The 15,486-nt window shown below is 56.5% G+C and overlaps 1 protein-coding gene across 2 annotated transcripts in view; it reads left to right on the top strand.

Annotated features, from left to right (window-relative positions):
* The window catches only part of LOC102255600 (musculoskeletal embryonic nuclear protein 1), a 49,631-nt gene extending 38,559 nt beyond the window's left edge, over window positions 1–11,072 (top strand). Inside the window, exons 5-10 of one of the 2 annotated variants that reach the window (XM_005870291.2) lie at window positions 413–525; window positions 1,417–1,494; window positions 2,213–2,362; window positions 3,551–3,661; window positions 10,450–10,582; window positions 10,763–11,072. In XM_005870291.2, the coding sequence (XP_005870353.1) occupies window positions 413–525; window positions 1,417–1,494; window positions 2,213–2,362; window positions 3,551–3,661; window positions 10,450–10,582; window positions 10,763–10,869 (692 nt within the window). In that variant the 3' untranslated portion in view covers window positions 10,870–11,072. Of the gene's footprint in view, window positions 1–412; window positions 526–1,416; window positions 1,495–2,212; window positions 2,363–3,550; window positions 3,662–9,021; window positions 9,458–10,449; window positions 10,583–10,762 lie in introns of those variants that run through there. The other variant, XM_014542938.1, reaches the window with a different exon arrangement.
* The last annotated feature ends 4,414 nt before the right edge of the window (window positions 11,073–15,486 follow it).

Below are 15,486 nucleotides of genomic sequence, written 5' to 3'. Positions count from 1 at the left end.
TCAGGGTGAGGGGCGGGGGGGTGGGGGGCAGCACCACAGTCACTGGAAAAATCAACAGTGGGTAATAATAGCAGTCTTGCTTAACACAGCTCCTGCTGCCAGCGGACACACAGAGCCAGCGTCTGAGCTCTAGCAACAGGCACTCACTAACTTGATGCGTTTTAATTATGTCTTAGAATCTCTTGAAAGAAAAGACACTCTGGTATCTCCAAATTAGGAATTCTCTGGTTTTGTTTTAAACACCCACATTTGTCGGTCCGGGCAGAGGTGATTCTTGGTGCTTTGGGGGTTCATTGAGTAGCTTTAGAGTCGGGGTTCTGGCATGGGGCAGGGCTGTGGGGAGTGGGGGGGAGGCGTCGCCAGCCTGGATCCCACTCTGAGCTGCGTGACCGAGCGCCCACTCTCCCGGCAGGAGACCCTCTGCAGTGCGGAGCCTGGGTCGGCCAGTGTGCGCTGTACATCGTGATCATGATGTTTGAAAAAGCTGTCGTCTTCATCATCCTCCTGATACTTCAGTGGAAAAAGGTTTGCCTCTTGCCTCTTCATTAGCTCTCTGAGACACTAAGACAGTACTCCTTCCCCTTGCCACACCAGCCCGCTTGGAAAACCAAATTTGTGGTTGGTTTATTTGTTTTTAGCTCCATAAGGAGACCCTTGATTTGGTCTGATATGGCAGCTGCTGGCTACCTAACAAGAGCAGTAACGAGTCAGTTTTTTTACTTCGCACCATCCACTTCAATGACACAGACATCTGCTCCAGATTAAGCCAATGGGACACGTATATAAATCCCGTGAAAATACAGTCCTGTCCGATATTAGTCTTCAGGCCTTGCAACACCGAGTGTCAGGCAGGTGTTCATTACATCTGCAGATGCCTTCTTCACACATCTCTCCTGGCCAAGGTTAACTGAGCCCTTGGGTGCCAGAGGCAGCAGCTGGTCACACATTGTTCCCAGGTTATCTCCTCCCTGCCCTCTGCCCTCTGCCCTCTGGCCCCGGCCCAGTGTAGATAAACCTTCACTGCCTCCTTCCTCCACATGCCCACAGGCCTTTGCAAACAGATGGCTCTGCCATCCTTTGGCTTTATTTGTGGCTGAGTTTTATTTTTTAAGAAAACAAATCAAGGCGTTATAGAGCCATAGTCCAGGAGGTGGTGGGGGTGCAGGATTTTGGTGAGAAAGTGGTCTGGCACCTCAGTGGTGGTGTCTGACGTGACCTCACTGCCCACGTCCTCACCACAGGGAGCACTGACTGCTCCGGTGGTCTCCAGGAGGGTCCCTCGTCAGCTTTCAAACCTGGGGACTGTGCAGCCCTGGGTGTGAGGTGCTGGGGTGAATATCTGACCTAAGGGCCCCTCCTTCCTAGCACTTTCTCTGTGGCCTCCCCCCACCTCACAGAGTCTGCTTCTCTTTCCAGGTGGCCCTGTTGAATCCCATTGAAAACCCAGACCTGAAGCTGGCCATCGTCATGCTGATCGTCCCCTTCTTTGTCAATGTCAGTGCCATGTTGCATTTTTTTTACCCCAGTTAGCGCCCTGCCTTCCGACCGCTCTCGGGTCCCTCTGAGTGAGCATTTGTCAGCTCCCCAGCCCCACCTGACCTGGAAATGGCACGGTGGGATGGCTGCCTCGCCAGGCAGATCCCTGCCCCAGGGCCTCTGTGCAAGGAAGAGAGTCCTAGGGACTTCGTCCTGCCCTCCCTGCCCGGTGGCCTCCAGCCGAGGTTCCCACCTGTGTGACAGCGACTTCTCGGTGAGAATCATGTCAGCTATTCTCACCACAGAGTTTCAAGAGAAACTCACAGGCACACCGGCTAGCAGTTAGGAGATACGAGAAGAAACCGTAAAGGAACCTGGGTTTGACAGATGTGACCGAGTGCTGGCCGACCGGCCCAGGGAGGAGCCGGGGGACTTGGTCCCAGGCCCCACTCCGCCAGTGGCTGGGGCCAGGCCCCAGGCAGGCTGTCTCATCAGTTACCACCACAGTAACCCTGGGGATAAAGAGGGCAGGGTTTTCTCTGATAAGAAAGCCAAGGAGATAGAGATGAGGACTCTCTCTTTAAGCTTCTGAGCGATAGGGGGCATGGATAAGGTTTTTCTCTGCCTGGTCAGTGCTGTCATCGGGAGTGGGGTGGGAAGGATGGGGTGTGGGGGCTGCCCTGCTTTGCTTTCACACATGGCTTATCCCCGAGTAATCTACCTTTCCTCCCTACAGGCTTTGATGTTCTGGGTAGTGGACAATTTCCTCATGAGAAAGGGGAGGACGAAAGCTAAACTGGAGGAAAGGGGAGCCAACCAGGACTCGAGGAATGGGAGCAAGGTCCGCTACCGAAGGGCCGCATCCCACGAGGAGTCGGAGTCGGAGGTAGGGCCGAGCCTCGTGCTGCTGACCTGAGGGGTCTCACGTCAGCCGGGGGAGGGAGACGGTTCCCCTTCCGCCTGGACCCCTTCCTGCTGCCCCGTGAGTCTTCCCAGGGCAGGAAGGTGGAGGCCCTACTCAGGGTGGCTTCCCCCCGGGCTCCCCACGCCAGTGGAGAAAGACAGGAAAGGGAGGAACTGCCTTGTGCCAGGGACGCTGTCAAGGCCTCTCACGGGCCTGACTGTGGCCTTGAAGCATCGAGGGGTTTCACTCCCTGAACCACTAACAAGCAAGTGAAGTGTTGGCTGAGCCAGCTGGAAACTTCTGAAATGTAGGGGTCCTCATCTCTTATTTTCAAGTTTCCTAACTTGAAGATTTGGGCCTGAGGGAGACTCCTGGTCATCAATAGGAGCGCGAGGCCAGGCTGTGTGTCCCGGGCAGCTGGCGGCACCCACGTGCCACTTCGGTGCTGCCGCGGGGCAGGCTGCCCCGTGAGGGCCCTTGTTCAGCTCCCCCGGTGCTGCCCAGGGCGCTGCGAGGGGCTTCAGAAATGGCCGAGAGCGTGTCTCCCCCAAGAGGCCGCCATAGGCGGGGAGGAGAAGGCGGTGCCTGGACAGCTCAGCATGACTACAAGGTCTGCTGGTGAGGCGTTGGCAGAACCCTGGGAGGACCCTGGGGCAGTCCGTGTCACTCCTGGGCTTCCTGAGGGAGATCTGAAAGCGGAATAGATGGCAGAACGGGGAACCCTGGCATCTGGCTTGGGCCGGTCGTGTTGTAGGCGCTCCGTGAACTTGAGATGAGGCTCAGCGTTGCAGGCAGCCTCTGTGCAGGGAGGAGCAGACGTGGTCACGTAGCGGGTCATGTGGGTGACGGCCAGAGCAGCAGGGACTCGGAGGGTCGGCCAGGATGACAGAGGAGGCGGAGGTCTGAGCCCGATGGGCGAGGGCTTGGCGATCCAGGCTGAGGCGCTAGGCGTGCTCGTGTCCACTCAGCCATGGTTTCAGCAGCCCGTGGAGGGGTGTGGGGTGGGCCAGCTTGTCCCCCTCCGTAAAGTAGCCTCCCGTCACGCTCTTCTAAAGAAATACAAGACTGAGGCCTCCTGGAGGGGCTGGCACCCCGTGCCGGGGTCCAGGGAGGGCAGAGGAAGAGGCACCGCTGGCGGTGACGCAGGGCCGTGCCTCTCCGCTGCCCCAGATCCTGATCTCGGCCGATGACGAGATGGAGGAGTCCGACGTGGAGGAGGACCTCTGCAGACTGACGCCCCTGAGGCCTGCGAAGAAAAAGAAGCACCGCTTCGGGCTGCCTGTATGACGCATCCTGTGCGGGTCAGGTCTGGGGGCCCGGCTGCTCTGCAGCCTCCTTCCTCCCCTCCTCTCTCCCTCCTCTTCTACCTCCGTCCTCACGCTCTGCCCACTCCCAGCGACCGGACCGTGACTGGAGAGAGGGAGGAAGAGCCAGCGCCGAGCGGGTCGCGGCTGTTGGAGGTCCCCACTCAGTTGCACTACAAACACTGACCAAATATGCAAGCCAGGCGTTTTCTTCCTTTGTTGTCGTCCGATGTTGTTGTGAGGGACCCCGGAGCCCTGTCGGGTGTCTGGCGGGGTGGCCATGAGGAAAAAGCTCACGCGCACACAGACTGGGTAGAGCCTCTCCCCAGGGCCGGGGAGTGAAGACATAACAGGTTTGGGGCTAAAAGTCACTCATTGACGGAGTTGGAACCGCAGTGCTTTCTTACTCAAAATGGCTTTTATAACTCTTGATTTCTAAAGCCGGTTTTACGAGATGTCACAGTGTTCATGTTTTTTGAGTATGTGTTTATTTCCTATGGGACTAATGGGCAAAACATAGATTTTTAAGTCTTCCGTATGCTGTTGACTTTTATATTTTTAAGTTATATTTTCATACTATTGTATTTAAAAAGTCTTTTTAACCCCCAAAGAAATGGGTTCGTTTGCCTTTCATGGGATGGTGGGAGGAAGAAGCCGAGGGTTTTTTATTTGCAATATTGTTAGGTAATCTGTGATAAGATAGGGTAGCGAACACAGTAGGAACGGAGATGGGTCCTTATCGGAGGTCAGCAAACTCAGTGGGTCTGTAAAGGTCGGGCCCGAGCAGGAGGCAGCTGGCCCAGACGTGGGTCCAGTGCCCCTGTGCATGCCAGGCCCTGCGGCTCCTTGGCCTTCCTGCTGGCAGGGCAGAGGTCTTAGTTAAATTGGACCAAGAAAAGGGGCTAAGAGGTCTTAGTGTCCAGAGAAATTGAGGCTGCAAGGCCAGTGCTGTTTGTTCCTCGCCTCTCCTCAGCACCTCCAAGTCTGCGGTTTAGAATGTCGCCTCGGCCTCCATGCCTCCCCTGGCGCAGCCTTCAGAACCAGCCTTTGGACCCGGCTCCAGGTCAGGCTGCCCCGACCTGTTATCGCGTCCATTTATTTTGCACAAGAGTCTGGAGAACACCTGCCTGACCAGATGGTCCTGTTTTTCACATACTCCAGGCAGGGGGGTGGCTGCATCCACAGCCAGGACAAGGTGCTTCTAACTGTGTTCCCCCCCCATCCCCCAGGGAGTGGCCCCCACTCAGCCTGGGCAGGGGCCCCGGTGGCTTTGGGAGTCTGCTGACTGGCAGTGGATTGGGCTGACGGGGCACTTGCCCTGCTGTGGATGCAGCGAGGTGGAGCTGCCCAGTGTTATATCAAGCCCGAGGCAGCCATGGAAGTTTAGGAACAGAATACCCGCTGCTGAGGTGTGAGCTGAAAGTGAGGCAGGTGCAGGGAGGCCACACCGCCAAGAACCTTCTCTCTAGAGCAGGGGTGGGCAAACTTTTTGACTCGAGGGCCACAATGGGTTCTTAAACTGGACGGGAGGGCCGGAACAAAAGCATGGATGGAGTGTTTGTGTGAACTAATATAAATTCAAAGTAAACATCATTACATAAAAGGGTACGGTCTTTTTTTTTTTAGTTTTATTCATTTCAAACGGGCCGTAGTTTGCCCACAGCTGGTCTAGACCTACACAAAAACGTCTTCACTTAGGAAGATTGGATCTGAATTGTCACATGTGGGGAAGCTGTTAAGCCAGGCATCCCGGGCTTGTCCTCTGCCTCACACCCATCTTCCCTAGGAGTCCCCAGGCCAGAGGGCTGAGGGGGCCCGACCTGTGACTGCAGCAGGAGAGAAGAGGCGAGGCAAGGCGAGGCGGGGCGGGGCCTCGTGTGAGATTGAAGAGGGTCTCCTTTCTCACATCGCTTCTGCTCTCCTGTTGCTCCTGTCGCCCCTCCCATCCCCTGGCTGTGTTGGTGGGTTTCTCCTCACTAGAACTGGCATTTGGGAGGACCGGGACTGGTGTTCCTAGACAGTAGTCCCTCGTGGCATCACTGCCTCTCCTTACTTTTTGCTCCTATTTCATTTTTAAAAAAAATATATTTTATTGATTTTTTACAGAGGAAGGGAGAGGGATAGAGAGTTAGAAACATCGATGAGAGAGAAACATCGATTTAGCTGCCTCTTGCGCGCCCCCTACTGGGGATGTGCCCGCAACCCAGGTACATGCCCTTGACCGGAATTGAACCTGGGACCTTTTAGTCTGCAGGCAGACGCTCTATCCGCTGATCCAAACCAGTTAGAGCTCATTTTGATTTGAGCAACCTGTGTCCACAGCTGTTTCTTGTACCTTCTGAGCTCAGAATCAGAGTTTCATTTTCAGTCTCGAGTTCCTAATGTGTCCAAACTGGAGACGGGGTAGAACAGCCGTGGGCAAACTACGGCCCGCGGGCCGGATCCGGCCCGTTTGAAATGAATAAAACTAAAAAAAAAAAAAAGACCGTACCCTTTTATGTAATGATGTTTACTTTGAATTTATATTAGTTCACACAAACACTCCATCCATGCTTTTGTTCCGGCCCTCCCGTCCAGTTTAAGAACTCATTGTGGCCCTCGAGTCAAAAAGTTTGCCCACCCCTGGGGTAGAAGGACCATAGTCCGTGAAAGATGGAAACTGGGTCATATAGACTCAGGTTATCTGCCCATCTCAAGGCTCGTCCCAGCGCCTACTGGGTAGTGGGTTTGGAGGGGGAAAGAGGCTGTGAGTGCGTGGTGGTTTCTCCCTGTATCCTGATCTTCAGTAAGGGCTTTGGTCTCGGAGCTGCAGCTGCGTAGCTGGCTAACTAGGGGATGGTGTCTGACCACGGAGGGCCTTGCGCTGTGTGGGCCTGGACAGCATGGCCTCATGCACACATGCACACATATGCACACACATGCACACACACACACACATGCACATGCACACATCATTTCTATGGGAGTGCGTCCTGCGTCACAGGGGCTTTCTGTGGAGCTGCCCGGGGAGAGCGGACGCAGAGGGTCTGTCAGGACTTCCTCCCGAGCTGTCCTCCCTCCCTGGGCAAATGTCCTCACCACCTGCTCCAAGGTGCCTTATGAGGTGCAGCTCTCCAGCCACATGACAAGCATCACTGTGCTTGAGAAACAACAGGACACCGACTGGGCATTGTCCACCGTCCGTCTCATTTGTCAGAATCTGGACCTTGGCCAAGACAACCATGATGGGAACTTGTAAGTCAGGGTCTTGGACAAGTTCCTTGTAACAAATGGAAATCACCTGATGAGGTGGAACTGCCGCATCCGAATGGAAGAGACCCTTCCATTTGTGGCCCTTCTTTCCTTTTGCTGTCTGTGCTACGGGAATGTAAGGAGGGGTGCTGGTGAGGCCCAGGTAGCCGTGGCTGCAGCCTGCAGACCTGCAAGGCGAAGGTCTGTGGCCCCTCGGCTCACCCTCGGGCACGCTGGTGGCTGCCCGCCTCAAGGTTTAACTTGCGCCCCTTCCTGGCAACAGGGAGTCCTGGGTTAAGGTTGGCCTCTCACACCTCTACAGGGAAAATATATAACGGCTCCAATCCAAGTTGTGTCTTCCCCTCGGCAGTGTAGGCCGTGGCTGCTGCCCAGAGTCCCCTCTGAAGGGGCCCCAGGGCTGCGGCCCACTCTGCCCTCCACACTGCAGTTCACTGGCCTTTTTGCATCCGGACCAGCATAGGTGGCACTGGGGATGCCCTACCAGCCAGGGCAGCCACTTTGTAGGGTGTCAGGCAGCTTTTAGGAACTTCACACACTTGCAACTAGGAGGGGAGAGCGCTCTGTTTACCCTGTGGGATGTTGGTGGCCTGAAGGGCTTTGTTCTCGGCGAGGGAACCTCTGGTCCAACTGTCGTCGGCACCTTGAGCTCCTGGGTGGTGGATCGGTTTAACTTGGTTTCTCTTTTCATGAAGTTTATTAGAAGCCGGACCTATGTGAGCAAACCATGGCCTACTTCCACTGTCTGCCTAAGGGGTGTTTAATCGGTGGTGTTACGATTCACAAAAACACATTTTTGAAATAAAAGGGAAGACAATGTACTTATATTATAAAATGGTTTACAATAAAATTTGATGTCTTGTTACATTTTTTTTAAAGAAGCCATCACTTTTGTGGCTGTTGGTGTGTGTTCTCTTAAGTTGAAACAGCTTAGTGGGGTCAAGAAAATTTCCCCAGTGGGTTGGAAGGTTCTCCCCAAGAAACAGTGCAAGCGGACCTTACATCACCTCGTAGCAGATGTGGGAACCAAAATCTGCTGAGAAGAAAACCCCAACATACTCTTACCATTTCCACTTCCCTGCTAATGTGAGTAAAAGCTTCCCTGGGGAGCAAGTGGTGCTGGGAGATGGAGTGTGAGGAGTGAGCATCCCACAGCCTTGTCCCTGAGGCCACGGGCCTACAAGGCAGGTGCCTCCCTGGGCAGAGCCAGCTGGGGGGCAGAACCAGCTGGGGGGCAGAGCCAGCTAGGGGGCAGAGCCAGCTGGGGGGACAGTGATGAAGCACTCATTGGGGAGCTGGGCCCTCATAGACCGGGTCTGCCCTCGGTGTCTCTTGGCCCTGTTCGGAGCCATGGGTCTCTGCCCATAGCTGTCCGAAGGCATTCCTCATGTCAGCACTCGTCTCAGATGGAGCCTAGCAGTCTTCGCATTGGACTCCGGGGTCAGGACCAGGCAGGAGGGGATTTGGGTGGGGTTTGAGGAGTGACCAAATGTCAGCCTGGTTGGGTCCCGTCTGCTTGGAGCCTTTGAGTATAAAAATAACCTCACACTACTGCCCACACCCACCCCAGGCCTAGAGTCCTGCGGGGGTCTTCCCTTCGAGGACAGGTATTGGGAGCTAGCAGCAGAGAACTAAGTGGCCCTTGTGGGAGCTCTTGGCCTGCCCCTCCCTCCACAGGCCAGTGCCTGCAGTGGGCTTCACTGTCTTTCAGCCTCTTCAGCAGCCTAGTGTCCCAGGTCAGGGGCCTTTCGGTGACCTTGTCTCGGAGGCTCAGTGCTGTTCCTGCCATCAGCTCACCCTCAGCCACAAAGTACGGTTTCCTCCTGGTCCTTTATGCTCTTCATCCCTTTGCTGAACGTGCTCGGGGAGCCAGACAAAGGACGGGGCATCAGCAGGGCCACAGATGGAGAGTTCCCCAGGCTTCCTGTGGCCGCAGTCTCCACCCGTGACCCAGGGGTGCCCTGTGCTCCACCGTGAGCCCAGGGAACTCGCAGTGAGCAGAGCTCGCGAGAGGCAGTCAGGGAGGCCCACCCTGCTGCTGTGCAGGGCGGGTGTCTTTCCTCTGGAATCGGAAGGGGTAGAATAGAAAGAAAAACAAGACCAAAGCGGTCAGCCTGGGATGGACTGTCACAGATGGACAGCCCCTCCTGCCACACACATTCCAGCACCCACATTCATAAACACGAGTCGCTGCCAGTCCCAGCACCTCCCGCTTGGAAGTAGAGCAGCTGTCTCTGAGGGTGCAGGCTCCCCAGCTGTCTGTCACCAGGGCCGCAGCCCCCTGGGCAGAAGTGCTCAGCGATCCCCTATCATCTCCGAGAATAAACTCTGAAGCCAGTGGCTGTGTGGACCTGAATCATCGGGGTCGGGGAGTCGGTCAGAGCAGGGGGGGAGTGACTTCCCAGGACGGGCAAGTGGACTATATAAGCTCCGGAGGGCTGGGCACCCAGATCTCTCCCACCAGCTACTGCTGCCAGAGAGGAGCCTTCGGAGCAGCTCTCACTCAGCACCCACCATGTCCCAGGTAGGAGGGCCCAGCACGGTGTGTAGGTGCGGTGGGGGTTGGGGGTGGGGGGTGGACAGCTGGACACCATCATCTCTGGCAGCTGTGTCTTGAGCTGAGCTCCAGGCATAAACACAGGAGCTCTGCAGCCCCTGGGAGGTGGGGAGTCCCCGCCCACCTTATCTGAGGGACCCTGTTCAGCTGGGGTTTATGGCATTCCGTGGCTTGTTAGGAGGGGTAGGGAAAATGGGTGGTACTTCTAGATCTTGTGTGTGAGGAAGCTGCTCGCGGAACTGGCAGTTTGTGCACGTTTATAGCTGTGTGTGTGTGTGTGTACATGTGAGGCTGGATCTGTGGGTGTACATTCTGCCCGGGTGTCTCCAGCAGGATGTGTGTCTGTAGGGTATACTGTGTTGCCCAGGAGCCCAGCCCAGGCTCAGGGACCAGGGAGTCTGCACCTGCCCCTAGGGCTTAGGAAGGAGGAAGGCCTCAGACTCCCAGGCACCTGGGGTTGAGGGAGGGTAGACACTGAGGCTGGGTGTCCCAGCTCTGGAGGGACAGACCAGTCTGCTCCATGGGTAGATGCTGACGGGAATGTGACTTCATGGGCATCTGATCCCTCTACCCCGTTTCCACTCCAGAGCCCGCAAGGTAAATCCTGGCAGTTTGGGAGGAGAGGGGCAAACCTAAGGGACCCCCTGCCACCACCCGGAGAGCAGGTCTTGGCATTCACCGAAAGCCTGGAATTCAGCCTCAGAGCGAGCGCCTTTCCCCTTTGCCCACTGTGCCCAAGCTCGAGCTTGGCCAGGCACACAGTGTGAGGCCACGGCTCCCAGCCTGTGGAAAAGGACAGACAGACTCAGGGTTGGGGGTCAGGGGGTGAGGCATCGTCTGGAAGGTTTCCTGGATGAATGGGGCCTTGGACTGGCTTGAATTGAGTGAGCAGGGAGAGGTGGGAACGAAGGGGTCTCGGCCTGAAGGCCTGGGTTCTAAGAGGCTCTGGTCTCTCCAAGGCTGGCCCCGAGGGAGCCCCCATCAAGAAGAAGCGCCCCCCTGTGAAGGAGGAGGACCTGAAGGGGGCCCGAGGGAACCTGACCAAGAACCAGGCGATCAAGTCCAAGACCTACCAGGTCATGCAGGAGTGTGGTGAGTGTTCTCAGGGGACTGGGGGCCGAGGGGGTGCAGATGTGTGTCAGTAGGAGGGGGTAGGATGGGGGCTCCTATGGATCTTTTCTAAGAATCCAGAGCTCAGGGGCTCCCCACCAAAGAGGCTTTCCCTCACCAGGAGGCTGGGCTGGGCCTCTGACCTCCCCATCCTGCCCGCAGAGCAAGCCGGCGTTGCCGCACCATCTGTGTTCAGCCGCACCCGGACCGGCACTGAGACCGTCTTTGATAAGCCGAAAGCTGGGCCTGCCAAGAGTGTCTTTGGCTGAGAAGTACATGCCACGCCACCCCCTGGGCACTGACAACACCTAGACAAAGGAGTCTCCCAAGAACTCTTTCATGCCACCACTCCCCTGCTCCCCTGTTGCCTCTGGGACTGCCACCCTCCCCCTCACTCTGGCCTCTCAGCCCAGGCCCTCTGCGCCAGGCCCTGGGAAACACCAATAAAGAGGATGCCCAAGCAGCCCCGGCATTTGGAGAGTATCCTTGGGAACTGGCATGGCCCCTGCGTGCGGGTGGGCATGGTCTGTACCCCCCATGTCTTTGGGAGGGTCCTTATGATCCTGAGGTGCTATTGCCACTGCCCCATCCTCGCAAGAGCCTGGGGCGTGGAGACCTGGTGCTGATCTGTGTGACCTCAGACCATCTCCCCTCTTCTGAGGCTCAGTTTCCCCTTGTCTGTGACAAGGGAGGTGAGCTGAGGCCCAGGGCACAAAACAGGCCACGTGTACAGAGTGAAGCAGGTGGGCCTGGGCTGCCCCTCCCCCTGCCTTCCACAGAAGCCAGCGAGAGGCTCCTCAGGACCCCAAGACTCTGCAAGAGCCAGGGACCTTGCAGGCCGCCTCCCCCTGCGCCCTTGTTCCGCCTCCTCACCATCTTGCATCCCTCACAGACAAAGCCACGTCAAGGCTCCTGTGGCCAGTGGCAGTCTGCTTCCTGAGCTGCTCCCCCTCCCAACTCCAGGTGAACCTCCCCTTGTCCCTCCCACAGCTCTGCCTGAGGCCTGGGAAGTCTGGGTTCTGGGCTTGTGTGAGATCCTTTCCTCTTCAGGCCTCAGTGTCCCCTGTGTGCATGGAGCTCTCAGATTCAGGAAGTACAGAGGCCTGTCCAGCTGTGACAGCAAGACCACGGACAGCCCAGGGCTGGGCTGGCAGGGCCTGGGCTCCCATGCTTGGTTGAGGGCTGTGCCCGTAGGGAAGCCCTGCCCTTCCCCTGGGCAGGTGGAGCTGGCTGCTCTGAGCCTTTCCCATGTCCCGGCCTAGCCTGGCCTCCTTATATAGCTGTTTCCAGGCTGGGCCTGTGTTCTCCGCCCTGAGGGAGCAGACCTTCTGTGGGGACAGGGCCTGGGCCAGCTCACTGGGCTCCTTTGGGAGGCTCTTCCCCCAGCGTGTCGATGGCGGTATGTCCCCCTGTGTGATGCCAATCAGAGCCAAAGGGCGAGCGGTGCCGTTATGCACAGAGATGAGGCTTCTGGCTGGAGTCCCCAGAAGGAAGGGGAGCAGCCACAGGCAGCTCCAAAGTCCAGGATGCCCTTCCCCCAGGGCCACCGCAGGGCTGATGGAGAAGACCCCTCCCAGCCCTCTGCAGGCCCATCACTGCCCAGGGTCCCAAGATAACTGCCCCTCTCCCTCCCCAGGCGAGTGTCAGGAGTCCTTCCCCAGCCTGGGATGTGGCACCCGCCACGCTTGTCTGCAGCATCTTTACCCCGTCTGTGGCCACGGGCCCAGGGGCTAGGCTTTCCCCGAACCACCGGGGCACGCACCAGCAGCGTCGGGATCCTGTTATTTATTCATTTTATTGCTGTTTGTTTTAAGAGCTTTTCCACTTTAGCCCTGGCTGGTATGGCTCAGTTGGTTGGAGAGTCGTCAAAGGTGGGGGGTTTGATCCCCGGTGCGGGTGCCTGCAGGATGCAGCCGGTACATGTTTCTCTCTCACATCCATGTCTCTTTCTCTTCCTTTCTCTCTCCCCCTCCCTCTCCCTCCCTCTCTCCCTGCCTCCCTTCCTCTAAAACTAATTTTTTAAAAAATCATTTCAACTTTATTAAAGGAAAATCTAAAGTCATCAGTAATCCTACCCCCTGGGGCCAGCCACCCTCCATGGGTCTGAGCTCGTGACAAGGGCACTGCCTTGGTGTGCTGACAGAGCAGCCATCTGCCCTTTCCCCTTCAATCCATGACTCATGGATCCCTTGTCATGACTGACCTCCATGCAGGTCACCTGTGTGTACAGGCCACCACAGGGAATCGCCCCCTGCAGGAGCTCTGTCCCTTCTTGTTTATTCCACACGTTCAGTAAATTCCCCAGAGGGAGGCCTCTGGGCCACAAGGCGTGGCATCTTTTTGGCTCTCGTTTTGTATTGCCAAAGTGCAGGTCTTGTGTTGGGGGCCTAGCTGGAGTTGCACCCAGAGCCCTGGCTAGGTTAATGGGGCCTGAACAGCAGTCTGGGGCCCCAGGAGAGAGAAGGGTCTCCTGGGCCCAGCCTCTCTCACCCCAGAAATAAGGCAGACCCACCCTGCCTTGACCCCAGCAGATCTTGCCCCACTCAGACACCCCAAGGAGTGCTCAGGGCCTGTAGGGCCCCACTGCCCAGTCACACCAACCTGGCCTGCAGGCTCCTTCTTCCCAGAAGCTGCCCCCGCCCTCCTCTTCCCAGCCACTCCTCTGTCTCCTCCAGGCTGGGCTGATGGAGAGTGGGCTGGTTCGCTGTTGTGTCCCCAAGCCCCAGGGCGCTTGTTGGTGGACCGACTGGTGTAAAGGGTAATGATGACCTGGGAAGGTTCTAATCTAGACCTTTCAGAAGGCATGCCAGTACCTAGCTCCCACCTGAGCCTGCCTTTCCTCAGTATAGCAGGTCCTGGAATAATGTCGTTTTATTCAGCCTCTTTCGGTTATCATGTTGATGAGAAAAAATGTCAATTTCTAGTGGGGGCCACTGTGTGGAGTTTATGTGGCCTCCCCATGTCTTTGTGGGTTTTCTCCATGGTTTCCTCCCACATCCCCAAGATGTGCACGTGAGATGAACCAGTGTGTATCCATCGTTCCAGTCTAGTGTGGGTGTGTGTCAGTGTGACCTTCGATGGAGGGGTGTCCTGTCCAGGTTGGGGTCTCACCTTTTACACCCTGAGCTGCTGGGAGAGGCTTTGGGCATCTGAACCCCTAAACTGGAATAAGCAAGTTGGAAAAGCATGATCTCACTTGGTTTTATGAATCTTTCTTAAATATAAGTGTAGCTCACACTGATTTCAACATTTTGGATTTTTATATAGAAATGTGGTGATGTTTTTGTGACCAGAAATAGGCCTCAGGACGTGAACTCGTTTCTAAGGTGAACATCATTTCACTTAAAGTTGCCGTTTCAAAGAACCTATCCTGATGACACTGAGGACTTATTGTGCACGTGTCTTTCCTCAGCCAAGGTCCACAGGACATTCACTTATCTGAGTCCACTGAAGGTTTGGCTTGTTAATTCCAATTTTTCTGGAACCTGCCCCTGGAGGGGCGGAGCAGCAAGGAGGTTACTAATTCATTCCCCACTTCCTCTCAAGTTCAGAAGCAGCCTGCCAGGCACTGGAGCCCAAATGAAGCCCCCAGGCCCTGCCCGTGCCTGTGGCATCGTGCTGGTCCTGCTCTCGCTGCTGGCTGTCCTCCAGACCACCCGTGCCCAAAAGGTAGCGGGTGCCTCAGGCACCTGTGTGTGCACTGGAGTGTGAGTGGTATGAGCTGGTGAGTGAGAGCCTGTGTGTGTGTGAGCATGCAAGTGAGCAAAGATCGGTGTGTATGCAAAAAAATGGTGTTGACCATCCATCAGGCATGTCTCCAGGGCTTTATGGACACACACACCCCCTCTCCCCAGACCCCAACCCCCTTTGCTAGAAGGGGTGATCCTATTCCATGTTCCAGGTGAGGAATTGAAGCCTAGAAGGTTGCCCCTGGAGGCCGGCAGTGGGGGAGGGTGGGAATGAGGATCATGAGCCCAGCTCTCGCTCTCCCTCGCTGAACATCCTCAACGTAATGACGCTTCCTCTGTCTCCCTTTCTTCATCTGTGAAGCAGGGTAATAATAGACCCTGTTCGGAGGTTTGTTGTGAAGATGGAACTTGTCACACTATGAAGTGGTTAGTACAGTGCCTGGCACAGAGCAGACACTCACGTGTGTAACAAGCCGCTCAGCCAGGCACCCACCTCTGCTAGGTTGCGTGTGCAGGTGAACAGAGCTGGCATGTACACAAGTGTGTCGTATGCAGGCTGGCAGATGTGTAAGGCTTCTCATGTGTGCACATGCGAACCTTAGACCTGGGTGGAAGGTCAGGCGCCTGGGTCAGTGACCTGTGGGGACTGACCGTCTCTGCAGGGCCAGGGCCTGGGCTGCAGGGCAGGGCAACTGGGGGGTGGGGCCCATGGCTGCAGGGAAAGGGGGCAAAGGAGAAGGCTCCCAGCTCTTAGGGACTGGACCCTGGTCATCTCCAGATTCTCCCAGCTCCTGGAGGCCCCTATGGGGACTGGCAGGAGCGGTTCCTCCATTTCTGGTCACCAGAAATCAAAGGACTTGTTTGCTGCCCTGACACTGTTCAGAGCTAAGACCTTGAGCTTCCGGATCCCAACCGGGGCCAGGAAAAGTGAGAGTCCCCTCCCAGACACACTGGGGCTCAGGTTCCACCTTCTATCCTCTGTGTTTGGCAGACTGGTCCCTGCCCCCTGGCACTGTAGGGTGGGGAATGGAGCACAGAGCTGCCTCTTATTTGAGAGAAAGATCCACAGGTGAAATGCCTCACGGGGTTTTGCCTGAGGCATCCATCGCTCAGTGTGGGTAGGGCCAGGGCTTGGTTTGGGACCTAGGTCAAGGCCTGCTCTTGAAGAGCATGGCTCCAAGCAGGGCTGGCGTTGAA

Source organism: Myotis brandtii, unplaced genomic scaffold, assembly GCF_000412655.1.
Source record: "Myotis brandtii unplaced genomic scaffold, ASM41265v1 scaffold316, whole genome shotgun sequence".
Taxonomy (NCBI): Eukaryota; Metazoa; Chordata; class Mammalia; order Chiroptera; family Vespertilionidae; genus Myotis; species Myotis brandtii.
This window is presented reverse-complemented; position numbering and strand designations above follow the sequence as displayed.